Genomic DNA, 24,055 nt, shown 5'->3' with positions numbered 1-24,055 from the left:
ATTTTTTGAATGCCCAGTTTGCCCATTAGCAATTGCATTTTCCTGGCTGAAGTGCACAAATAGCCCCTTTTGAGACCAATGTTTATATTTTTGCCATGTTTTTAAAAGTTTACAAATATAACTCATGAGCTACACAAGTTGAAAGGATGGAAAATTTTGCTATCACTTTTGGATAACTTTTAAATCGAGGTCTAAAGTATTTTTCATAGTTCTTTTACAACTTTAGACTGTCGGCCAGTCGTGTCTAAATCTTTCAATGAACTTTGTATAAAAAAAATCTTTCAGACAACTTTAGACCTTGGTCATAAATTTTTTATAAGTACTTCAATTTCTTCTATAACTAACGACCATGGGTTCAAAAGTTCACTGATTACCTGTATGATTGATTTTACTTTCTTATCTTTTTTTAGTTTAATTTAGCCTAGCTTTGACTTTGAATTCATTCTCTAAAGTTAAAGTTATCTTTGTCTCTCAAGCACACATCTCTGGTTTAGTAAACTTTCTGAAAATGATCTCAAAATACGAAAACAATATGTGGTTATTTCTTGAATCAACCCAATGTATCTTTGTCAAATAAAAACAACCCAGACATATATGAGTTCAACTTTTTATCATATGCTAAGCTAAATAGATTAGGAAGAGGGGGAGAAGGAGAGAGATGAGATGAAAGCAATTATGCGTCGCTTAGCCTATGTATGTAAAGGTCTTTATAACAAGAACAAAATATAAACATGGTTTCAAAGAGAAAATTTTGTGCATTTCCCTAGCGAAATTATGTTGGACGGACCTTTTGAAAATTATTGTTTATATATTGACATTGTTAAGAAAGGTTTTGAGAGAATAGCCATGCGTCATAATTTTAAAACATGCTGGTCATAATTTTGTAGCACGCACCAAAAATTCTGACAATCACCAGAAATACCAATCATAATTTTGTGGTTAATTACATAAAAATTTGGCAACCGTTAGAATTTTATGGTCAATTACACAAAAATATGTCATCCGCCCTAATTTCATGACAACAGCATGACCCATCTCCATGGTTTAGAAGTATATGACTAGGGTTGTGCATGGATCGAATCCGATTGGATTTAGCACATTTCGAATTGAAAAATCGGATTTCTATAAAATACAATCTGAATCTGATCCCAATTAATATCGGATCGGATTAGATTTTAAAGTTTGAATCGGATAAATATTTCGAATTTTCGGATCGGATTATACGTATTATTAAGGCAATTGTTAATCTAATCAGCTAATGCATATGCCTTATCTACTTCTTCTGTGTTTTGTGCTAATTCAAACATCTCTTTGTTTTTCATCCCTTTTATGAGCATTGCATCTCTAAGAAAATATTTCTCTAGAGGTTCGAGTTGTTATGCCTTTGAGTTGCAAAACTCATACTTATATTTTCTTTGTAGAAGAGGCAATACAACAAGAAAAAATTATGTTTCTGCAATTATGAGGGTACTATGGTGCCAATGTAGCTAAATCCAGCAATTGTAAAGGTAATAACTTGGAGGAAGATGTAAAGGAAGTATTGGCTATCCGAAATTAAAGTTTAGTGTTTATACATCCCCTAATAATTTCGAATTTCGGATCGAATTAAAATTATACCAATCTGAATCCGATCTGGATATCCGAAATTCGAATTTGAGCGGATCAGTTCGGATTTCGATCCGGATATCTAATCCAAATCCACAGCCCTGCATATGACAATCTCAAGTAATGATTAAGGACTCACACGAGCAAACAATGATGTGCCTCGTGTGCACATTGCCACCTGATTTTCTAAAATTTAGTTTAATGGAAGTTATGTCTTATGTTGACATTAGTGCACCTAATTAATTTTGTCTCATCAGCTAATGCAACTATCCAAACAAACAAATTTGTTCTCAATCTAATCATGATTTCGTCGATAATTTGGATCTAACTCTCAGCTAAGATAGTGTGGGGTCCATCCCCATAAATGAAATAAAAGAAAAAAAAAAGGAAACACCAAATCTGATAGCAAATCCAGATTTGGAACAAAAGCAAATCGTCAAGTTGGCAACTACAATTTACAAACTAATCAATTTGATTGGTTGGAGTGGACGGTCACTCTTCTTATAAAAGGAAGGCTTCAACTTCTCATTTAACACACCAATCTCAGAGAGAAATATATTTGAGAGCATAGAGAGCAGTGTGAGGTATTCACAGGTGGTGTAGTCTGTGAGAGAAAATGGAGAGTGTGAGCGATATTGCAGTGAGGTGGGAATTTTAAAAGAGTATTTCCACGTTAAAATCTTTGTGTCATTGTTCTTCTTATTTTTGCTGATTACCGTATATAGGTACTACATTATTGTTCCGCTGTTATTATCGTGAATATTATTTATGTGGGGGGAGGGGGGTTATTCCCAATAACTAGTATTAGAGCACAGGTTCTGCTCGTTCCCATAAATATTGTTCACGGTCGATAGTACTATACTCGGTGAATAATATGCCCGGAGTATAGTACGAGATAGTAAAATTCAACAAAGATAGCGATTTTCGAACATGACAACTAAGGTTGAGGGATCTGCTCATCCAACAAGAATTATACAAGGTATTAGATAGTGATGCCAAGAAGCCTGATATCGTGGAAGCTAAGGATTAGGCTCACTTGGATGAAAATGCTGCTAGTGAAATCAAGTTGCACGTATCAGATGATGTGATAAATAACATCATTGATGAAGATACTACATGTGGCATTTGGACAAGGTTGGAAAGCCTATACAGGTCCAATATGATGACAAATAAAATGTACCTGATAAGCAGTTATATGCCCTACATATGGGTGAAGGTACAATTTTTTTGTAACATTTAAATGTGTTTAATAGATTAATCACGCAGCTTGTCAACCTCGGAGTAAAGATCGAGGAAGAGGATAAAGCCATCTTGCTCTTTAACTCATTGACATCTTCGTACGATAATGTGCCAACAACCATCTTGCATGGGCAAAAACACTATTGAGTTGAAGGACGTCATATCGGCTCTTCTACTCAATGAGAAGAAGAGAAAGAAGCCTGAAAATCAAGGACATGCTCTCATCACCGAAGGTAGGGGCAGGAGTTACTAAAGAAGTTCAAGCAATTATAGTAGATATGGAGGTCGTGGGAAGTCCAAGAACCAATCTAAATCAAAAGCCAGAAATTACTACAATTGCGATCAACCGATCACTTCAAAAGAGATTGCCCAAATCTAAGAAAGGGCAAAGGTGAAAGCAGTGGCCAGAAGAATGATGACAACACAACCGCCATGATGAAAAACAATGATAATATTGTCCTCTTTATAAATGATGAAGAGGAATGCATGCACTTGGCAGGTCTAAAGTCGGAATGGGTGGTTGATACAACAACTTCTTACCATGCCACAACGGTAAGAGAATTTTTTTGCAGATATGTAGCAGGTGATTTGGGCACTATGAGAATGGGTAACACGAGTTACTCAAAGATTGCGGGGATCGGTGATATTTTTATCAAGACAAATGTCGGATGCACATTGGTTCTAAATGACGTGCGACATGTACTTGATTTGCGGATGAACTTGATCTCGGGAATTGCTTTAGACCGAGATGGACACGAGAACTATTTTACAAATCAAAAGTGGAGACTCACCAAGGGATCACTGGTGTTTGCAAAGAGAGTTGCTCGTGGCACGTTGTACATGACAAATGCAGAAATATGCCGAGGTGAATTGAACGCGACACAAAATGAGATTTTCTGCAGATTTGCGGCACAAAAGAATGGGTCATATGAGCGAGAAGGGATTGCAAATTCTTGCCAGGAAATCACTTACCTCTTATGCCAAAGGTACAACGGTAAAACCTTATGACTACTGTTTATTTGGTAAGCAGCATAGAGTCTCATTTCATACATCGTCTGAAAGAAAATTGAATATACTTGATTTGGTATATTATGATGTTTGTGGTCCAATGAAAATTGAATCGATGTGCGGTAACAAATATTTTGTTAACAAAAGCTAAAGCATCTCCGAACTGACAATGGAGGTGAGTACACTTCAAGGGAATTTTAAGAGTATTGTTCAAGTCATGGGATCAGACATGAAAAGACAGTTCCTGGAACCCCACAACACAATGGTATAGCTGAAAGAATGAATCGCACCATTGTGGAGAAGGTGAGAAGCATGCTCAGAATGGCTAAACTGCCTAAGTCATTATGGGGTGAAGCAGTTCAGATAGCCTATTACATGACCAATAGGAGTCCATCAGTTCCATTGGATTTTGACACTCCAAAGAGAGTTTGGACCAACAAAGAGGTGTCCTACTCACATTTGAAGGTGTTCGGTTGCAGAGCTTTTGCACATGTACCAAAGGAGCAGAGAACAAAGACGGATGATAAATTCGTTCCCTGCATATTCATCAGATATGGAGATGAAAAGTTCGGGTACAGATTGTGGGGTCCTGTAAAAAATAAGGTCATCAGAAGCAGAGATGTAGTCTTTCGAGAAAGTGAAGTTGGATTTGCAGATGACCAGTCAGAGAAGGCAAAGAATGGTATAATCCATAACCTTGTTACCATTCATTCTACTTCTAACTATCCCACAAGTGCATAAAGTACGGCCGACGAGGTTGCCGGCCATGGGGAGCAACCTTGTGATGTTATTGAGCAGGGGGAGCAACTTGATGATAATGTCGAGCAAGTGGAGTACCCCACGCAAGAAGAAGAAGAACTTCAACCTACGAGGAGATCATAAAGGCCAAGGGTAAGGTCATGCAGGTACCCTTCCACAAAGTATGTTAATCAGTGATAAAGGGGAGCCAGAAAGTCGTAAGGAGGTACTGTCTCATCTAGAAAAGAACCAGTGGATGAGAGCCATGCAAGAAGAGATGGAATATCTACAGAAAAATGTCACGTACAAGTTGGTTGAACTTCTAAAGGGTAAATGACCACTCAAATGCAATTGGGTCTTTAAACTCAAGAAAGATGAAAATGGCAAGCTAGTAAGATACAAAGCTCGATTGGTGGTAAAAGACTTCGAACAGAAGAAAGGTATTGATTTTGATGAAATCTTCTTACATGTTGTCAAGATGACTTCTATTCGAATAATTTTGAGCTTAGCAGCTAGCCTAGATCTTGAAGTGGAGCAGTTGGATGTGAAAACTGCATTTCTTCATGGAGATTTGGAAGAGAAGATTTATATGGAGCACCCAGAAGGATTTGAAGTAGTTGGAAAGAAACACATGGTGTGCAAATTGAATAAGAGTTTTTATGGGTTGAAACATGCACCAAGGCAGTGGTACAAGAAGTTTGACTCATTCATGAAAAGTCAAACTTACATAAAGACATATTGTGATCCATGTGTATACTTCAAAAGATTTCCTGACAATAACTTTATTATCTTATTGTTGTATGTGGATGACATGTTAATTGTAGAAAAAGACAAGGAGTTGATCGCATCGTTGAAGGGAGACTTGTTTAAGTCCTTTGACATAAAGGACTTGGGCCTAGCACAACAAATTTTAGGGATGAAGATAGTCCGAGAGCGAACAAGCAGAAAGTTGTGGTTGTTTCAGGAGAAGTACATTAAACGTGTATTAGAACGCTTCAACATGAAGAGTGCTAAGCCAGTCATCACACCTCTTGATAGACATCTAAAGTTGAGCAGGAAGATGTATCCTACAATAATGGAGGGAAAGGAGAGCATGACCAAAATTCGTTATTCCTCTGCCGTCGGAAGTTTGATGTATGTAATGGTATGCACTGGACCTGATATTACTCACGCAGTTGGTGTTGTCAACATGTTTCTTGAAAATCCTGGAAAAGAACATTGGGAAGTAGTCAAGTGGATACTCAGGTACCTGAGAGGTACCACAGGAGATTGTTTGTGCTTTGGAGGATCTGATCTAATCTTGAAGGGCTATACAGATGCTGATATGGCGGGTGATATTGACAAAGGGAACATGGCTAGAGTTCCTTATTCTTCAGCAGTCGGAAGCTTGATGTATGCAATGGGGGAGCTATATCATGGCAGTCGAGGTTGCAGAAGTGTGTCGTACTCTCTACAACTGAACCAGAGTACATTGCCGCTACTGAAGCTAGTAAGGAGATGATATGGCTAAAATGATTCCTTCAAGAGCTTCGGCTTGCATCATAAGGAGTATGTCGTCTATTGTGACAGTCAAAGTGCCTTAGACCCAAGCAAGAACTCCATGTACTATGCAAGGACCAAACACGTTGACGTGAGATATCATTGGATATGAGAAAAGGTAGAGAGTGAATCTCTACATGTCCCGAAGATTTCCACAAGTGAGAATCTTGCAGATATGCTGACCAAGGTGGTATCAAGGGGCAAGTTTGAGTTGTGCAAAGAACTTATCGGCATGCACTCAAGTTAGAAGTCCGGTGTTACCTCTTCAGGAGGATGAGTCTGGAGGGGGAGATTTGTGGGGTCCATCCCCATAAATAAAATAAAAGAAAAAGAAAATAAAAATAAAAAAGAAAACACCAAATCTGATAGTAAATCTAGATTTGAAACAAAAGCAAATCGGTAAGTTGGCAACAATAGTTTGCAAACTAATCAATTTGATTGGTTGGAGTGGACGCTCACTCTTCCTCTAAAAGGAAGGCTTCAGCTTCTCATTTAACACACCAATCTCAGAGAGAAATATATCTGAGAGCATAGAGAGCAATGTGAGGTATTCATAGGAGGTGTAGTATGTGATGAAAAATAGAGAGTGTGAGCGATATTGTAGTGAGGTGAGAATCTTAAAAGAAGGTTATTCTCTTGAGTGTGTAGTGGTCCCTGGAGTACTTTACTCGGGACTACTGAGTATAAAATTCATCATTATTAGTTGATTACTTTGCTCCTATCGGGCTCGTGATTTTTCCCTCTTATTTAGAAGGGTTTCCCACATTAAAATCCCTGTGTCCTTGCTGTTCTTTTTATTTTTGTTGATTACCGTATTTCGATACTATATTATTGTTCCACTGTTATTACCATGAATATTATTTATGTGGGGGGTTTATTCCCAACATATAGGACACCAATGCTTCTTGTTTGACAAGCTTCAACCAATTTTGAATTTATGACTGTGGCGACATACAATGCGTAGGAATTTACTCATTGTAAGGAAACTAATCTCTTGAGTCGTTCAGTTGGGAAATAAGTTATTTCATGATTAATTATTTTGGAATTAGTTATCCCACTTTCCCAGGGAATAAAAAAATACTACAATCTTGGGATAATTAATCTCACGAGTTATACCACGATTTTATCCTAACTAAATGTGAAATAAACTCATTTCAATTTAATCCGAGATTAATTATCTCTTATCTCTCGTACCAAACAAGTCTAACCGTTGTTGGCACATTTGCTGAGGACATGTCAGATTAGGCTGGTATGTAGGTAGCATTTGGTCTCTTATGTGAAAATTTATTATTCTGTATTTTCACTTGTGGCATCAAAGCCATTGACAGTCTACACGTGTTTAGTAATTCCAGCATACCGTTATTAGATTGGATTAACTTTTGCATCATAAGAAAGCTCTATAGTGCAGTATAAAATATTATTCAAAAATGAATACATTTTATTTTTTAAGCGTTAAAGAATCTATTAATAGTTAATACTTAGTAAATGCACTAGAAGGGAGATAAACAAGGAGTTGGTTCTGGAATCTGTACAGCAAGAAAAAGGAGCTGGAACTTATACAGTAAGTATATCTTATATTGATACAACACATCCACAACAACGGGCTTTGATAAATTAAAACCTGCCTATAAGCCTGAGTGAATTTCCATAATGAGGAAGCTGCTGCTGCAGGGTGGGGGTGGGCGATAGAAATGTCCCTCACCAGTTATGATCTGTCTTTCCAAATGGCTATTGATAAGAGGGACGTTCTGATCATTTCCCAGAATTTTCTCATGAGTTGCTTTCCAGTACTCCTTTTAGAAGATTCAGTCCTTCTGCTGATATGCTTCTACGAACTCGAGTCTGAGGAACTTCTATCCGAGGTGGAGGATCTGGAGAGAAGCAAATCACGATTACTGTTAAATTGTCGCATGTGTTGCGCTTGAGGGCTTCCCTGACCAATTCTCTTGAACATCTTTCAGGATCATTATGCAGCATCAGTTCTTTCCTGGCCAGTGTAACGGCACATTGGCTACTCATAACATCCCAAAGACCATCACAACCCATGATAAGGAACTCATCATCCTCCGTCAACAACGTTTCCTGCAACTCTGGTTCTGCACTCAATGGGCAGGCAGATCCTTTTGGGCCCTTCATGTGCCAATCTCCCAACGCACGTGCTATAGATAACTGTCCATTTAAGTATCCATCATATATGATTCCTCCAAGTTTTTCTATTCTAAGTCTTTCAGACGTGCTATTTGGTTTGTGGTCCTTGGACAGCTCAATTGCTTTACCTCGTTTCCCCAGCACCGCGCGACAATCACCTGCATTAGCAACCATCATGGTTCTGCAAAAGATCAAATCGTGTTATACACTAATAAGCAACGAACTTTGTTGAAATGAAAATTTGATCAAGTACATATGATAAAGAAACTTGACAAATTAAGCCATTTGCACTTGATGTAGGAATCTAGAAGAAACGAAACAGACCAAGCAATTTGTACACTGGCACTAGTTCGTGAAGCATATTTATGGTAGCCTAATATTGCATTAATTTCCACATTTAGGCCCATATTGACGGTTAAGTTAGAATTAGTGTGAATGAAGGATATATATATATATATATATATATATATATATATATATATATATATATATATATATACATATTTTTGAACTTTAAATATGGAAACAAAATCAATGCAGTTCCCTTTATTCTACTTCACAAGCCGGTCCAAGAAATATCCTCATTCATTTCCATAAATAACAAAAACTTGACAAATAACAAAGAAAGAGATTCTGATCTTATTTTTCCCTTCCGAAAGTACATTTTTCTAAGAAGTGTCAGAAACATCAGCAGTCACTAGATCAGTAGTCACTAGAACTGAGGGATCTTTCATTTCAACAAGAGAAGTCCAGATGGAAGAACTTTAAGACGATAAAGATGCAGACTTACTAACCTTCCAAACATTAGAGCTGTCAGTGCTGTAGTGCCAGAGGATATGTCGAGGGAACTATCATCAGCAAAGGCATAGTCCGCTTTCAGAAAAGCATTCTTGAGTGCCCTCTCCAAACACAGGGGAAAACAGGAGTCCTCAAGTATGAACTTGAGAATGTTATTCCTAACAAATAGTGCTGCATCTGTACCCCCATGGCCATCAAATACCTGCTTAGAAAGTTGTTCACTTTAAAAGAATGCAAACAGTTTGCATCTGTACATGTTTTACATGTGCATATCATTTATCATGCATCCTAGATAAACACAATAAAGCCGATTTAGCCAACAATTAAGAATTTGAAGATTGCTTTAGTACACATGCAGTGTAAATTTGAGTCAGTTTTGTCTTTCTTGAATCTTTCTCTTTTCTTTTGTCCTGGAATTTCTAGAATTTTGATACATTTAAAAGATATGAGGAAAAAGTCCAGAATATTCAGAGTTTTTTGAAGTAGTATGCACTAAAAAGCTTTCGATGTTCTAAAACATAAAATAATTTTGATTCATTAGTTGCTTGGTGTACAACAAAAGGAAGAGTTTACGAGTCCTTTCTGGATTATGAAAACTCAGACTGTTGTAGTTCTAAAAATATGAATGGAGATATTGCAGTATAGCATAAGATTCATAAAATCATCTTAGGAATAATTCTGTACATTGCCTTATATGTTACTGTTCAATAAATATTTTTTAGTGAGCTCTGAACAAGCTCCTGATTCTTTGCTATTTCGTGTTCCTTCTGCTTTTTCCCTCAACATATACTTGGCCATTTTTTGCTTACCACAACAGTCTCTTCCCACATGATAACTACAAAGAAAATAAAGCCCAAAATGGTCACCCCTGATATCTCCATTTGCTAATGTGATTGATTTGATAAAAGTACACAGCCAAGATCATTTTGAAGTCCTTAACACTCGTACTGATCAAACAAATTCGGTAATTTGCTCGAATTACGACATGCTTAAGCTAATTCCTAATTTCATCCGACAGAAAATAAACTAGAAGTTGTTTCGACCTAAGGCTGAGTGAATAAGGAGAGAATATCCAGCAGAAAAAGTAGTTCATTTAGGCTGATGAAGTGCAGGAGTTAATAACAGGTGGCATTACAGCTATACCATCCAAAAGACAAGTAGAGAAGTTACACACCCCATAGAACGCCCCTGGTGAAGTTAGACCTGTCATGTCACCAACATGATTGAGTAGATCATCCATACAGATGTGTTCATCCTCCATGTACTGTTTGGGTCCTTTCTCAGCACAACTTCCAGAACGGAATACTGGCAAAAAATTTGAGTTCTCTTCTGAAGGGTACAGTGAAACTTTCACTCCGATTTCAAGATCCTAGCAAAATGTAAGAGGAAAAAAACATTAGTTGCACAATCTAAGCTACTGTAGATTTTTTTGAAAGTATGAGGGTAATAGTCTAATTGACAGGAAGGAAGATTGATAGAAGGTACTAATGCTGTTATTAGCCAGCATCAAAGGATAATTTACTGCAACTTGTAGAAGTTCAGATGCTGATACAGATGTGCTCCCCCCCCCCCCCCCCAAAAAAAAAAGTTCGGGGGGAGGGGGGGGGGGGAACTAGACGATGAACAAGGCTTGTCATAGAGCAACAAGGTGAAGGGCCCCAAAAAATACAACAAATATGGGGCAAAACTAGAGGACACATAAAAATAATGTAAAGTCCTGCACAAGAAAGGAAGAGAAGAAAGGATGGGGAATTTGAGTGCTGGAATGGTCACTTATACGAAAGCACCTAGCAAGTTGCTATCTATATATTGAAGCTCATGCCAACAAGGTTATGCTCCAATATACATGTGCAAATCCAGAATGATTTCATTGACTGATCACCGAGCAAGAAAGATGCTTTACAAAACATTTCAGGTTGGAAAACTCTATAAGAGTGTCATCAAGTTAGGTTACGCCAACCTCGAACTAGATGTGGTCATCTCTCTGATCTAACACCACAAGAGATGGTCAGGGATCATCCTCTCAATAGGACAGAAAGAAGGAATCATCCTCTGAACTACACAGACTAGAATTCATTGCTATATAACCAGATTTTAAAATAAAATAAACTGCCTTCACTAAAGGACTTCGGACAAACCTCTAACTAAATTTTTACTTAGATACAACAACAACAAAAAATCCAGTATAGTCACACAAGCGGGGTCGGGAGGTTAGTGTGTACACAAAACTTACTCCTATCTTGAAGGCAGAGAAGTTGTTTCAGATAAAAAATTTGCTTAGACTAAAACACTAAATAATAAAGTAGCATAAAGTAAATCAGCTAGGAGATAAAACAGTAGCTGCAAGACCAAAGCATTAATTAACTAATAACTTACCAAATCCGTCGCTGCTACAAATGCAACAGAGCCTAATGAATGTCGTCCGACAGATAGGTGCCTTGGTGGTTTACCAATTGTCTGCTTTAGCTCGCCTGATCCCTCTCGCAATTCATCTTTTGCAGAAGATGTATTCTCCTGACTACTGTAGCCCTCTTCTAATATACCAAATGGCGGTGAAAAATCAGTGCCCGCAGCCATATGCATCCCAAGATCATCAACTCTACTTCCTTAACCAAATCTTGAGAGCCAAAAAAGATTCCTTAAAAACCCCAAAAATTGAATACTCCGTCAAAATTCAATTTATCCCCAGATCGAAGGAAATAAGAGGATTCAATCTCTTGGCAATATTAAAAGTCTTAATCTTTCAGTTTTATTGACCAATTTGAGACCCGTTTGAGCTCTTCCTAGATCACAATAAGCAGAAACAAACCCACTTTCTTAACCGCCTAATATCATTAAAAATCAACCGATCAAAAATAATTAAAACGCACAAAAATGGTTAATTTTTCACCAACCCATTTGAAGGCATAATTTAGGAACCTAATTAAAAGAGGGATCTTTATGGACCAACTTAAGGATCATCAAAACTATATTGAAATTGAAACAAAGTTACCAGACCCGAATACCGAAACGATTCAAGCAAGACCCGAAATGATTGTAATGATTCTCACAACGAAGGAAAAGAAATTTTCCAAAAAAAGAGAAGCTCCTAAAAGGGAAAATGGGGAAACCAAAGAACAGAGAATAAAGGCAGATGATTGCGGTTGGCAACCGGCTGTTGCAGGTAATCCGGTGGATGTAGTAGCTGTCATGCGTGAGTTGACTGACACGTTTTCGGATTTTATTGGTTGGAGACTTGTGATTGACCGGATAGCTCTCTGAACAGTTTCGAAAATGCTACCTGACCGTTGGATGTTTGGCGCTTGATAAGCGGACGGTTTGATTTCGAGTATTGGTTTCCTTCCAGAGTCAGCGTGGGTAGGTTCGTTAACAGCCGTTAAAGACAAAGTGCCTTAGGAATCTCGAGGATAAACGTGGCAGATATTCATTGGAATGTCTCTTTTTCGGCTAAGGTTGAAAGTCCATCCCAAAATGGAAATGATTGTAAAGCGGAGAACTTATTTCGGCTTTTGGGCCATGGTATGAGCCATAATTTGAGAGGCATGTCATGACCCAATAGGCCAATAGAATCAAACATTTGGACAATTTGACACGATTTTGCTGATGGCTGACTATATAAGGTACTCTTCTATCCTAATTTGGATTGTTAAGGGTAAGGTGCTAGAAAATGTTTTTCTACCTCCACAGAGGTATGGGTAAGATATGCATATATATTATTCTTCTCATACCTCATACCGTGGGAATACACTGAATATGTTATTGTTGTTATTTTTGGGATAGTGTTGGCACATAACCATCAACTTGATAGACTATGGTGTGTGAACGTGTTAAATAAGGACGAAATAGACCTAAAATCCCTTGGAATGAAGTTGTCTTAGCAAATCACTTGGCTAAAGATAAGATACAACAACAACAACAACAACATAGTGGATTTTGGGGAGGGTAAGATGTACGCAACCTTACCCCTACCTTGGAAGGGCAGAGAGGTTGTTTCTGATAGACCTTCAGCTAAAGAAAAGATGAAAGAAGTACTGATAACAAGTAATAGCAATACAAGGTATTAAGCCTAAGGATAAAATTGTCACGACCCAAAATCCTAACATGTCGTGATGGTGCCTATCGTGGTACTAGGCAAGCCGACATTTATGAAATAACTCCAACACTTAACAGAAAACAGATTTAAAACAGTTTAAATGATAACAACTTCTCATAAACAAGATAGAAAATCCAAAATACAACGCGAAAATTCCCAACATCGGAGTTTCACTGAGTACATGAGCATCTATACATCACAAGTCCGAAAAATAGTGTCTATGATAATATGAATCTAAATACAATAAGTGGAAAGATAGGGAAGGAGAAACAAGGTCTGTGAAACGCCGGCAACTATCTCGAAATCTCAAGAAGATCAACTGTGCGCGAAAATCAACACCCACTGTGTCCGGGAATACCTGGATCTACACACGAAGTGCAGGGTGTAGTATGAGTATAACCAACTTATCAAGTAACAATGCTAAATAAAGAACTAAAAGTAGTGACGAGTTCACAGTTATAGTTCAATTACAGTGATTTCAACATAAGAAAGTAGGCATGCTCTCAAGTTCGATAAATTAGGTCAACAGTTATTCCATGACAAGTTCAGGTGAAACAGAGTGTAATATCTTTCAGAATTTTCAAGACAATGATACATGGAAGCTAAGTACAACAATAATGAAATCAAATGCATCCTCTCAGGGCCACAGTCACTAAGCCTTCCCATTCACTCAGCACTCGACACTCGCACTCAGTAGGTACCTGCGCTCACTGGAGGTGTGTGCAGACTCCGGAGGGTCTCCTTCAGCCCAAGTTCTATAAATTCGCACGGACAACTCACATGCTACACGGACAACTCATGTGCTATAATATAATATCTGGATCCGCACGAACAACTCACGTGCTGCACGAACAATTCACATTATATAGTATAACATCTGGATCTGCACATGCAACTCACGTGCTGCACGGACAACTCACGTGCTATAGTACAATACCTCATAATCAGGCCCTCGGCCTCACTTAGTCATTAACCTCTCCAGTCTCTCGGGCTCTCAGAAATCGCAATAAGTAGCCCAGACAACAATGATATAATGCATACAAAATGAATAATGGAGACTGAGATGTAATATACAAATAAACTGTGACTGAGTATAAAATAATAATTTAGCAGATAATTCAACATGTACACGACCTCTGTGGGTCCTTACAATGCCAACACGTAGTCTAAACATGATTTGTGGTTAAATTGCTCTAATACATGAAAAATGTACAGATAACAATAGATTATACAACTACACGGTTCCACGGAATTTGACCAAGTCGCAATTCTTACGGTGCACGCCCACACACTCGTCACCTAGCACGTGCGTCAGCTCAAAACCAAATACATAACACGTAATATGAGGTTACTTACCTCAATTCGAGCAAATTCCTACTCCAACACACCCTTGCCTCGCAAAACAGCCTAAGAATGCCTCAAATCTATCCATAAACAATGCGATATAATAAATACGGGCTAGAGGAATCAACTCCATAAGAAAATGCTAAGCTATTAATCAGAATCAAAAATCGGCTCAAAGCCGGCCCTCGGGCCCACGTTTCGAAATTCGATAAAAGTCACAAAACCCGAAAGCCCACTCAACCACGAGTCTAACCACACCAAATTTATCAAAATCCGACACCAAATCGTCACCCAAATCCCCAAATCAAACTCTCCAAATCCCTAGCCTCAAACTCTCAATCTACACCTTAAATACACACCAAATAGGTGGGAAAATCAATGGGGAAGCAATATTATTGATCAAAAATAAGCACAAGGGACTTATCTCAAGAATTCCCTCGAAAACCCTCTCTACAATCGCCTAAATCGTGCTTGAAATATTTGAAATGAAGCCGAAATCGCGAACCCTTGTTTTAATAATCTGCCCAGGCTTTTCGCACCTGCGGCCATATATTCGCACCTGCGGAACCGCTTCTACGGTAAATCCTCTGCTTATGTGGAAATCACTTAAGTCCCCCAGGCCCGCAGCCGCGCTTCAGGTTTCGCACCTGCGGAGACGCTTCTGAGGCCATCTACCCTCTTCTGCGGAAACATGCCTCTCTCTCAACTCCGCATCTGCAGAGCCTCGTTCGTACCTGCGGGCTCGCAGATGCGGTTAACCTCTCGCACATGTGCCCTGCCCTGCCCAGACCGGCCCAACTCCGCTTCTACGTAATTCCAACCGCATCTGTGGCATCGTAGGTGCAAAAACAACCTCGCACCTGCGACCTCTACTCACTTCCTCCCTGGCCGCTTCTACGGCTCCTTTCTCGCTTATGCGAGAACGCACCTGCGATCCCTACTCCGCAGGTGCGATTGCACCAGAAGCTGGTGACCTCCAGCATTCCCTTTAACTTCAAATCTATCCGACAACCATCCTAACTCAACCCGGGGCCCCCGAGACCTCAACCAAACATACCATCAAGTCCCAAAACATCATACGAACTTAGTCGAGCCCTCAAATCACCTCGAACAACGCCAAAAACATGAATCGTGCATAGATTCAAGCCTAATGAATTTTGAACTTCTAATTTCTACAAACGACGTCGAAACCTATCAAAACACGTCCGATTGACCCCAAATTTTTTCACAAGTCACATTTGACATTACGGACCTACTCCAACTTCCGCAATCAGAATCCGACCCGATATCAAAAAGTTCACTCCCGGTCGAACTTTCCCAAAATTCTAACTTTCACCATTTCAAGCCTAATTCCACCACGGATCTCTAAATCACAATCCGGACACGCTGCTAAGTCCAAAATCACCTAACGGAGCTAACAGAACCATCAAAACTCTGTTATAGAGTCATTTACTCAAAGATCAACATCTGATCAATCATTTTAACTTAAGCTTTCAATCTTAAGACTAAGTGTCTCATTTCATCCTGAAATCACACCGGACCCAAACCGACTACCCCGTCAAGTCACATAACAGCTATAAAGTACAAAATGAGCAGTAAATGGGGGAACATAACTACAACTCTCAAAACGACCGGCCGGGTCGTTACATCCTCCCCCTCTTAAACAAACGTTCGTCCACAAACAAGTCTAGAAACATACCTGGAGTCTCAAATAGGTGTGGATATCTGCTCCGCATCTCCAGCTCGATCTCCCAAATAGCCTCCTCAACTGGCTGACCTCTCCACTGCACCTTTACTGAAGTTATGCCCTTTGACCTCAACTTTCAACCTGCCGATCCAAATTGGCCATCGGCTCCACATCATAAGTCAGATCACCATCCAACTGAATTGTGCTGAAAGCCAAAACATAAGAGGGATCGCTGACATACTTCCGGAGCATAGAAACATGAAATACTAGATGCACACTCGACAAACTAGGTGGCAAGGCAAGCTTGTAAGCCACCTCCCCAATCCTCTGAAGTACCTCAAATGGCCCAATATATTGAGGGCTCAACTTGCCCTTTTTCCCGAACCTCATAACACCCTTCATGGGTGAAACCTTGAGCAACACCTTTTCCCCAACCATGTAAGCAACATCACGGACCTTCCTGTCGGCATAACTCTTCTGTCTAGACTGCGCCATGCGAAGCCGTTCCTTAATTGTCTTAACCTTGTCCAAAGCATCCTGGACCAAGCCAGTATCTAATAGCCTAGACTCTACAAGCTCAAACCAACCCACCGGAGATCTACACCGTCTCCCATACAAAGCCTCATACAGAGCCATCTGAATGCTTGATTGGTAGTAGCCGCGAGTGGCAGAAACTGATCCCAAGAACCCCCAAAATCAATGACACAAGTGCGTAGCATATCCTCCAATATCTGAATAGTGCGCTCGGACTGTCCGTCCATATGAGGGTGAAATGTTATGCTCAACTCAACCTGGGTACCCAACTCTCGCTGCACGGCTCTCCAAAACTGCGATATGAACTGTGGGCCTCGATCTGAAATGATGGACATTGGCACGCCGTGGAGGCAAAAAATCTCTCGGATGTAAATCTCAGCCAACTGCTCCAAAGTATAAGTAGTTCCAACCGGAATGAAGTGCGCGGACTTGGTCAGCCGATCCACAATCACCCAAATAGCATCAAATTTCCTCGAAGTCCATAAGAGCTCAACTACAAAATCCATGGTGATCCGCTCCCTTTCCACTCTGCAATCTCTAACCTCTGAAGCAATCCGCCTGGTCTCTGATGCTTATACTTTACCTGCTGACAGTTGAGGCACCGAGCTACAAACCCCACTATATCTTTCTTCATTCTGCTCCACCAATAGTGCTGCCTCAAGTCCTGGTACATCTTCGCGACACCCGGATAAATGGAATATCGCGAATTGTGGGCCTCCTCAAGAATCAACTCACGTAGCCCATCCACGTCAGGCACACAAATCCGACCCTGCATCCTCAATACCCCATCATCCCCAATAGTAACATCTCTGGGACCACCGTACTGAATCATGCCCTTAAGGACAAGCAAATGAGGATCATCATATTGGCGCTCTCTGATGCTATTGGTAGATATGCTAAACTCTCCAAACTCTCCGCCTTGCGACTCAAGGCATCGGCCACCACATTATCCTTTACGGGATGATAGAGGATAATGATGTCATAATTCTTAAGCAAATCCAACCATCTCTGGTGCCGCAAGTTAAGGTTCTTCTATTTAAACAGATGCTATAGACTTCGGTGATCGGTGAAAACCTCACATGGGACACCATACAAATAGTGCCGTCAGATCTTCAAGGCATGGACAATAGCTGCTAACTCGAGGTCGTGGACATGATAGTTCTTCTCATGCACCTTTAGTTATCTAGACGCGTAATAAATCATCCTATCATTTTGCATCTAACATCGCGCTGAGACCAATGCGCGACGCATCACAATACACCGTATAGGACCCCGAACCAGTAGGCAACACCAACACTGGGGCTGTAGTCAAAACAGTCTTGAGCTTTTGAAAGCTCTCCTCACAATCCTCGGTCCACCTGAATGGAGCACCCTTCTGGGTCAATCTGGTCATAGATGCTGCAACAAACGAGAAACCCTCTACAAATTGACGGTAATACCCTGCCAAACCAAGAAAATTCTGGATCTCTGTAGCTGAGGATGGTCTGGGCCAACTCTGCACTGCTTCAATCTTCTTCGGATCTATCCTTGTCCCCTCACTCGATACCACATGGTCCAAAAATGCCACTGAATCTAGCCAGAAATCACACTTTGAAATTTTTTCATACAACTTATCTTCTCTTAAGGTCTGGAGCACAGTCCTCAGGTGCTGCTCATGATCCTTCTGGATCCGGGAGTACACTAGAATGTCGTCAATAAATACAATAATGAAGGAGTCAAGATTGGGCTGAAGTACACTGTTCATCAAGTGCATGAATGTTGTTGGGGTGTTGGTCAGCCCAAAAGACATCACAAGGAACTCGTAATGACCATACTGAGTCCTGAAAGTAGTCTTCGGGATATCTGGCTCCCGAATCTTCAACTGATGATAGCCTGAACGTAAGTCGATCTTAGAGAACACCCTGGCACCCTAAAGCTAATCAAATAGGTCATCAATATGTAGCAATGGATACCTGTTATTCACTGTGACCTTATTCAACTCACGATAATCAATACACATTCGCATAGATTCTTCTGTCTTCTTTACAAACAAGACAGGAGCACCCCAATACGACACACAAGGCCTAATAAACCCCTTATCAAGGAGTTCCTGAAGTTGTTCCTTCAATACCTTCAACTCAGTCGTTGCCATACGATACAGTGGAATAGAAATGGGCTAAGTGCCCGGTGCCAAGTCAATACCAAAATCAATATCCCTGTTATGCGGCATGCCCGGCAGGTCTACAGGAAACATATCCGAAAAATCTCGCACCACCGGGATAGAATCAATAGCAGGAGTATCAACTCCAACATCCCTCACAAAGGCCAAATAAGATAAACAACCCTTCCCAACCATCCGTTGGGCCTTCAAATATAAAATCACTATGCTGGGAATATAGTCTAGAGAACCTCTCCACTCGATCCTCGGCAACCCCGACATCGCCAACATTACGGTCTTAGTGTGACAATCTAGAACAACATGACATGGAGATAACCAATCCATACCCAAGATCACATTGAAGTCCACCATACTAAGCAATAAGAGATCAGCTCTGGTCTCCAATCCCAGTAGTCACTACACACAACCGATATACACGGTCCACAATAATAGTATCGCCCACTGAAGTAGATATACGAACAAATGAAATTAAGGACTCATGGGGCATATCCAGATAATAAGCAAAATACGATGATACATATGAATAAGTGGAACCAGGGTCAAATAATGCAGAGGCATCCCTATGGTATACTGAGACAATGCCTGTGATCACTGCATCAGAGGCAACAATATCTGGTCTGGCAGGGATAGCATAGAATCGGGCCTGACTGCCCCATGCTCGGCTTCCCCCTTTTAGGGAGACCTCTAGCTGCTTGGGCCCCACCATGAGCTGGCTGAGTGGGTGGCATAACTACTGTTGTTGTTGCCATCGACCGAGAAGTTTGTTGTGGAGCCCCACTCAACAACCTAGGGCAATCTCTCTTGATATGACCAAAGTCTCCCCACTCAAAACAACCCCTCATGTGATGGAATTGCTGCTCCGGATAACCCGATGAACTACCTGTAGAAGCCTGAGCGGACGAGGCATAGTGGGAATTCTGCGCTGGTAGTGCACTGAATAAAGACTGGCCTGAATGAGCATCGTAAGAACCGTGGCTAGCTGATGCGCCACGATGAGCTGGACGAGTCATCTGAGCGGGCCTATAAGGACGACCCATACTATGGTAGGACTGCCCCCCAGAAGGTACACCACCGAAACTGCCCGAACCTCAAGGCCTCTTGGCCTCCCTCTCACCCCGCTCCTGGCTACAAACCATCTCTATCTGCTGAGTAATGTCAACCACCTCATCAAAAGTGGCACCAGATACCCTCTCTCTAGTCATATGCAACCACAGTTGATACGTGAGGCCATCAATGAACCTCATGATCCTCTCCCTATCAGTGGAAACCAACAAAACTGCGTGGCGAGCTAACTCAAAAAACCTCATCTCGTACTGGGTCACAGATATGCCATCCTGCCGAAGCTGCTCAAACTATCTATGCAGCTTCTTTCTGTGAGACTGCAACACGAACTTCTCCAAAAAGAGGACAGAGAACTCCTGCCATGTAAGTGGTGCTGCACCAACCGACCCACACCTCTCATAAGACTCCCACCATCTGAAGGCAGCCCCAGAAAATTGAAAAGTAGTGAACGAGACCCCACTGGTCTCCAGAATACGTGCCGTGCGAAGCATTCGCTGGCACTTGTCCAAGAAGCCCTAGGCATCCTCCGACTCAGCACCACTAAATGATGGAGGCCAAAGCCTATAAAATCTCTCAAGCCTTCTCTACTCATCATAAGTCATAACGGGGACTATCGGGGACTGAGCAGCTGCAACCAGCTGGGCTGGTAGCACCTTTGGTGCCTGAAGTCCCTGCATCTCCTGCTCTAGAGTACGGGCAACAGGGGTATGAGTACCTCCCCTGGACTGAGAAGTGGCTGGCGTGGCCTGAGCCGATACCACCTGAGCAAGGCATGTACAAAATGTCAATATCTAGGCCAAGGCCTCCTGGAGGTCTGGAATCATAATGGGTACATCTGGTTCCTGGAATGACCCCACTGGATCAACCACATCTGGAACCTGCTCCTGAGTTGGAGCAACTGGTGGATCTGCAGGTGCTGCTCTAGCTGCTGTACGAGTTGTACCTCTACCCTTACCGCGACCTCGGCCTCTCGTGGACCTATTTGGTTGTACTGGTGGCTATGCATCCTGTCCGGTAGCACATGTCCTCACCATCTGTAAGAGAATAGGATACAAAAGTTTAGATACCGGAACAACAAATCTGCACGACAAGAATACAAGAATGTGAAATTTTCTAAGGGTTCGGCAACCTCTCAAAGATAAGTACAGGCGTCTCCGTACCAATCCTCAAGACTCTACTAAACTTGCTCATGACTAGTGAGACCTACGTAACTTAGGCTCTGATACTAACTTGTCACGAACCAAAATCCTAACCTGTTATGATGGCACCTATCGTGGTACTAGGCAAGCCAACATTTATGAAATAACTCCAACACTTAACAGAAAATAGATTTAAAACAGTTTAAATGATAACAACTTCTCATAAACAAGATAGAAAATCCAAAATACAACACGAAAAATCCCAACATCGGGGTGTCACTGAGTACATGAGCATCTATACATCACAAGTCCGGAAAATACTGTCTATGATAATTTGAATTTAAATACAATAAGTGGAAAGATAAGGAAGGGTAAACAAGGTTTGCGAAATGCTAGCAGCTACCTCGAAATCGCCAGAAGATCAACTGTGCGCGAAAATCAACACCCACTGTGTTCGTGCAGCCTACACTTCGTGTGCAGATCCAGGTGTTCCCTAACACAGTGGGTGTTGATTTCCGTGCACAGTTGATCTTCTGGTGATTTCGAGGTAGCTGCTAGCGTTTCGCAAACCTTGTTTCTCATTCCCTATCTTTCCACTTATTGTATTTAGATTCAAATTATCATAGACGGTATTTTCTGGACTTGTGATGTATAAATGCTCATGTACTCAATGACACCCCGATGTTGGGAATTTTTGCGTTGTATTTTGGATTTTCTATCCTATTTATGAGAAGTTGTTATCATTTCATCTGTTTTAAATCTGTTTTCTGTTAAGTGTTGGAGTTATTTCATAAAGTCGGCTTGCCTAGTACCACGATAGGCGCCATCACGACATGTTAGGATTTTGGGTCGTGACAAGTTGGTATCAGAGCCTAGGTTACATAGGTCTCACGAGTCATAAGTAGGTTTAGTAGAGTCTTGTAAATCGGTACGAAGACGTCTGTACTTATCTTCGAGAGGCTACAAAATTATTAGGAAAAATTTTACTTCTTTCATTCCTATCGTGCAAATTTGTTGATTTTGAGATTTGAGCCTTTGTATCTCTATTCTCTCACAGATAGTGAGGACACGCGCTACCAGGTCAGATAAGCAGACACCCGCGCCCCCTTCTAGAGCCGCAAGAGGTCGAGGATGAGGCCGATGAATGGCACGCGCCACAACTAGAGCACCGGTCAGAGCAGTAGTTGAGGGACATGCACCTGAGGCATATGTTGTTACCCCATGCTTCAACAGACTTTAGCACAGTTCCTGAGCATGTTTGGTACATAGGCTCAGGCGGGATTGATCTCCGTTTCACCAGCTACTTTGCAGTTTGGGGGAGGAGCTCAGACTCTCACCGTCCGTACTCCAGAGCAGCAGGCCCATATTGGTCAGGTTTTGGGTGTAGTGCCATTACAACCTGTTCTTTCGGTTCAGCCTGAGGTCAGGCCAGGGGCATAAGATGAGGAGCAAAAGATGCTTGAGAGGTTCAAAAGGTATTGTCCATCTACTTTTAGTGGCACAGTTACTGAGGATGCACATGGATTTCTAGAGAAGTGTCACCGTATTCTCCGCACCATGGGTATTGTGGAGGTGAGCGGAGTTGCCTTTACTATATTTCAGTTGTTGGGAGCAGCGTATCAATAGTGGCAAGTTTGTGAAGAGGGTAGACCAGCCGATGCAACACCACCCACTTGGGATCAGTTTTCAGAGATGTTTTTAAGACAGTTTGTTCCCAGATTCTCCGGGATGTGTGGTGCACAAAGTTTGAATGATTGCATCAGGGCACCATGACAATGTCAAACTATGCCATTAGGTTCAGTGAGTTAGCCCGTCATGCACCTACTTTGGTTCCTACAGTTAGAGAGTGAGTCCGTAAATTCATTGAGGGGCTCAATTATGATCTTAGATTCTGTATGGCTCGGGAGTTGCAGACGGATACTCTATTTCAGCAAGTGGTGGAGATTACCAGAATGCTAGAATGTGTTCGGAGTGAGGAATAGGAGGTTAAGGAGACCAAGAGGTCTCGAAGTTCTGGAGGATTCAATGGATTCTTTTCTTCAGCTATGACTCATCATGGCAGAGGCTCGGGCAATAGGCATGCCCAGTCCGCACTTCAGACTACTCAGGGTACTCCAGTTAGTCAGGGTACTTATGTGGGGCAGTCATCTTTTAGTGCACCACCATCACGAGGTTCTTACAGTGGTTATTCTAATTATCCGACATAGAATTAGTACGAGTAGTCGCGCCCGCAGATGGGTTGTTATGATGTGGTGATACTAGCCACATCATGAGAGATTGGCCCAGACTTGGGAGAGGCGGATTTCATCAGGGCACTCAGGCTACGAGCCCCATTCCAGTTACTACTCTACCTGCACAGACAGTTAGGGGTGAAGGATAGGCTGGTAGAGGGTGCCCTAGAGGGGGAGGCCCGACCCGTTGATATATTTTCTATGGTATGGCTGAGGCCGCTACACTAGATGGTATCGTTACAAGTATGGTTTCGATTTGTTATGGAGGAGCACTATTCTTATTTTGATTCGGTTCCGCTGATTGAGGTGAGACCTCCTATCATGCTTAACATATGGTGTGTTTCATGATTTTGTACTCTACTTATATGTTTACCCTTGTTGGGAGATTCTATGATGATAGCCCGTGTCTATCGTTTTGTTTTATTCACTATTGATAGTTATGAATCTAAAAGTGACTTTCTATTATTTACTACGGTAGGGTTGGATGTGATTTTTGGATGGTTTGATTATAAATTGTCATTTAAAAATGGAAGGTTTCGGTTGGCATGATATGTATATTACTTGTGAATCATAATTGAGGATGGGATCCTCGCATTTTTCATGTGGTTTGATATGTTTTAACCGGGCTACATACCATGGTGGAAGTTATATCAGGATGGGATCCTTGTGGTTAATTCATGTGTTTTAATTCTCCCTTGTGAAATTGATTTGTATTATAGTACAAATAGGAAG

The 24,055-nt window shown here is 41.1% G+C and overlaps 1 protein-coding gene across 1 annotated transcript; it reads right to left on the bottom strand.

Annotated features, from left to right (window-relative positions):
• Window positions 1-7,549: 7,549 nt before the first annotated feature.
• LOC107767658 (putative protein phosphatase 2C 27) lies at window positions 7,550-12,430 on the bottom strand. The gene is made up of 4 exons (XM_016586735.2): window positions 11,452-12,430; window positions 10,250-10,444; window positions 9,072-9,277; window positions 7,550-8,458 (listed from the first exon to the last, which is right to left on the bottom strand). The coding sequence occupies exons 1-4, from the start codon at window positions 11,656-11,658 to the stop codon at window positions 7,900-7,902; spliced, it is 1,167 nt and encodes a 388-aa protein (XP_016442221.1). The 5' UTR covers window positions 11,659-12,430; the 3' UTR covers window positions 7,550-7,899.
• Window positions 12,431-24,055: the final 11,625 nt, after the last annotated feature.

The sequence above is a fragment of the Nicotiana tabacum genome, chromosome 23 (genome assembly GCF_000715075.1).
Source record: "Nicotiana tabacum cultivar K326 chromosome 23, ASM71507v2, whole genome shotgun sequence".
Lineage (NCBI taxonomy): Eukaryota > Viridiplantae > Streptophyta > Magnoliopsida > Solanales > Solanaceae > Nicotiana > Nicotiana tabacum.
This window is presented reverse-complemented; position numbering and strand designations above follow the sequence as displayed.

Bases quoted from the DNA above. Each gene is read 5' to 3' on its own strand.
- LOC107767658 (XM_016586735.2), bottom strand. From the start codon at position 11,658: ATGCATATGGCTGCGGGCACTGATTTTTCACCGCCATTTGGTATATTA. The intron at 10,445-11,451 runs GTAAGTTATTAG...ACATTTTGCTAG, and splicing joins TTGTAGCAGCGACGGATTTG to GATCTTGAAATCGGAGTGAA. The intron at 8,459-9,071 runs GTTAGTAAGTCT...GATCTTTTGCAG, and splicing joins ACAGCTCTAATGTTTGGAAG to AACCATGATGGTTGCTAATG.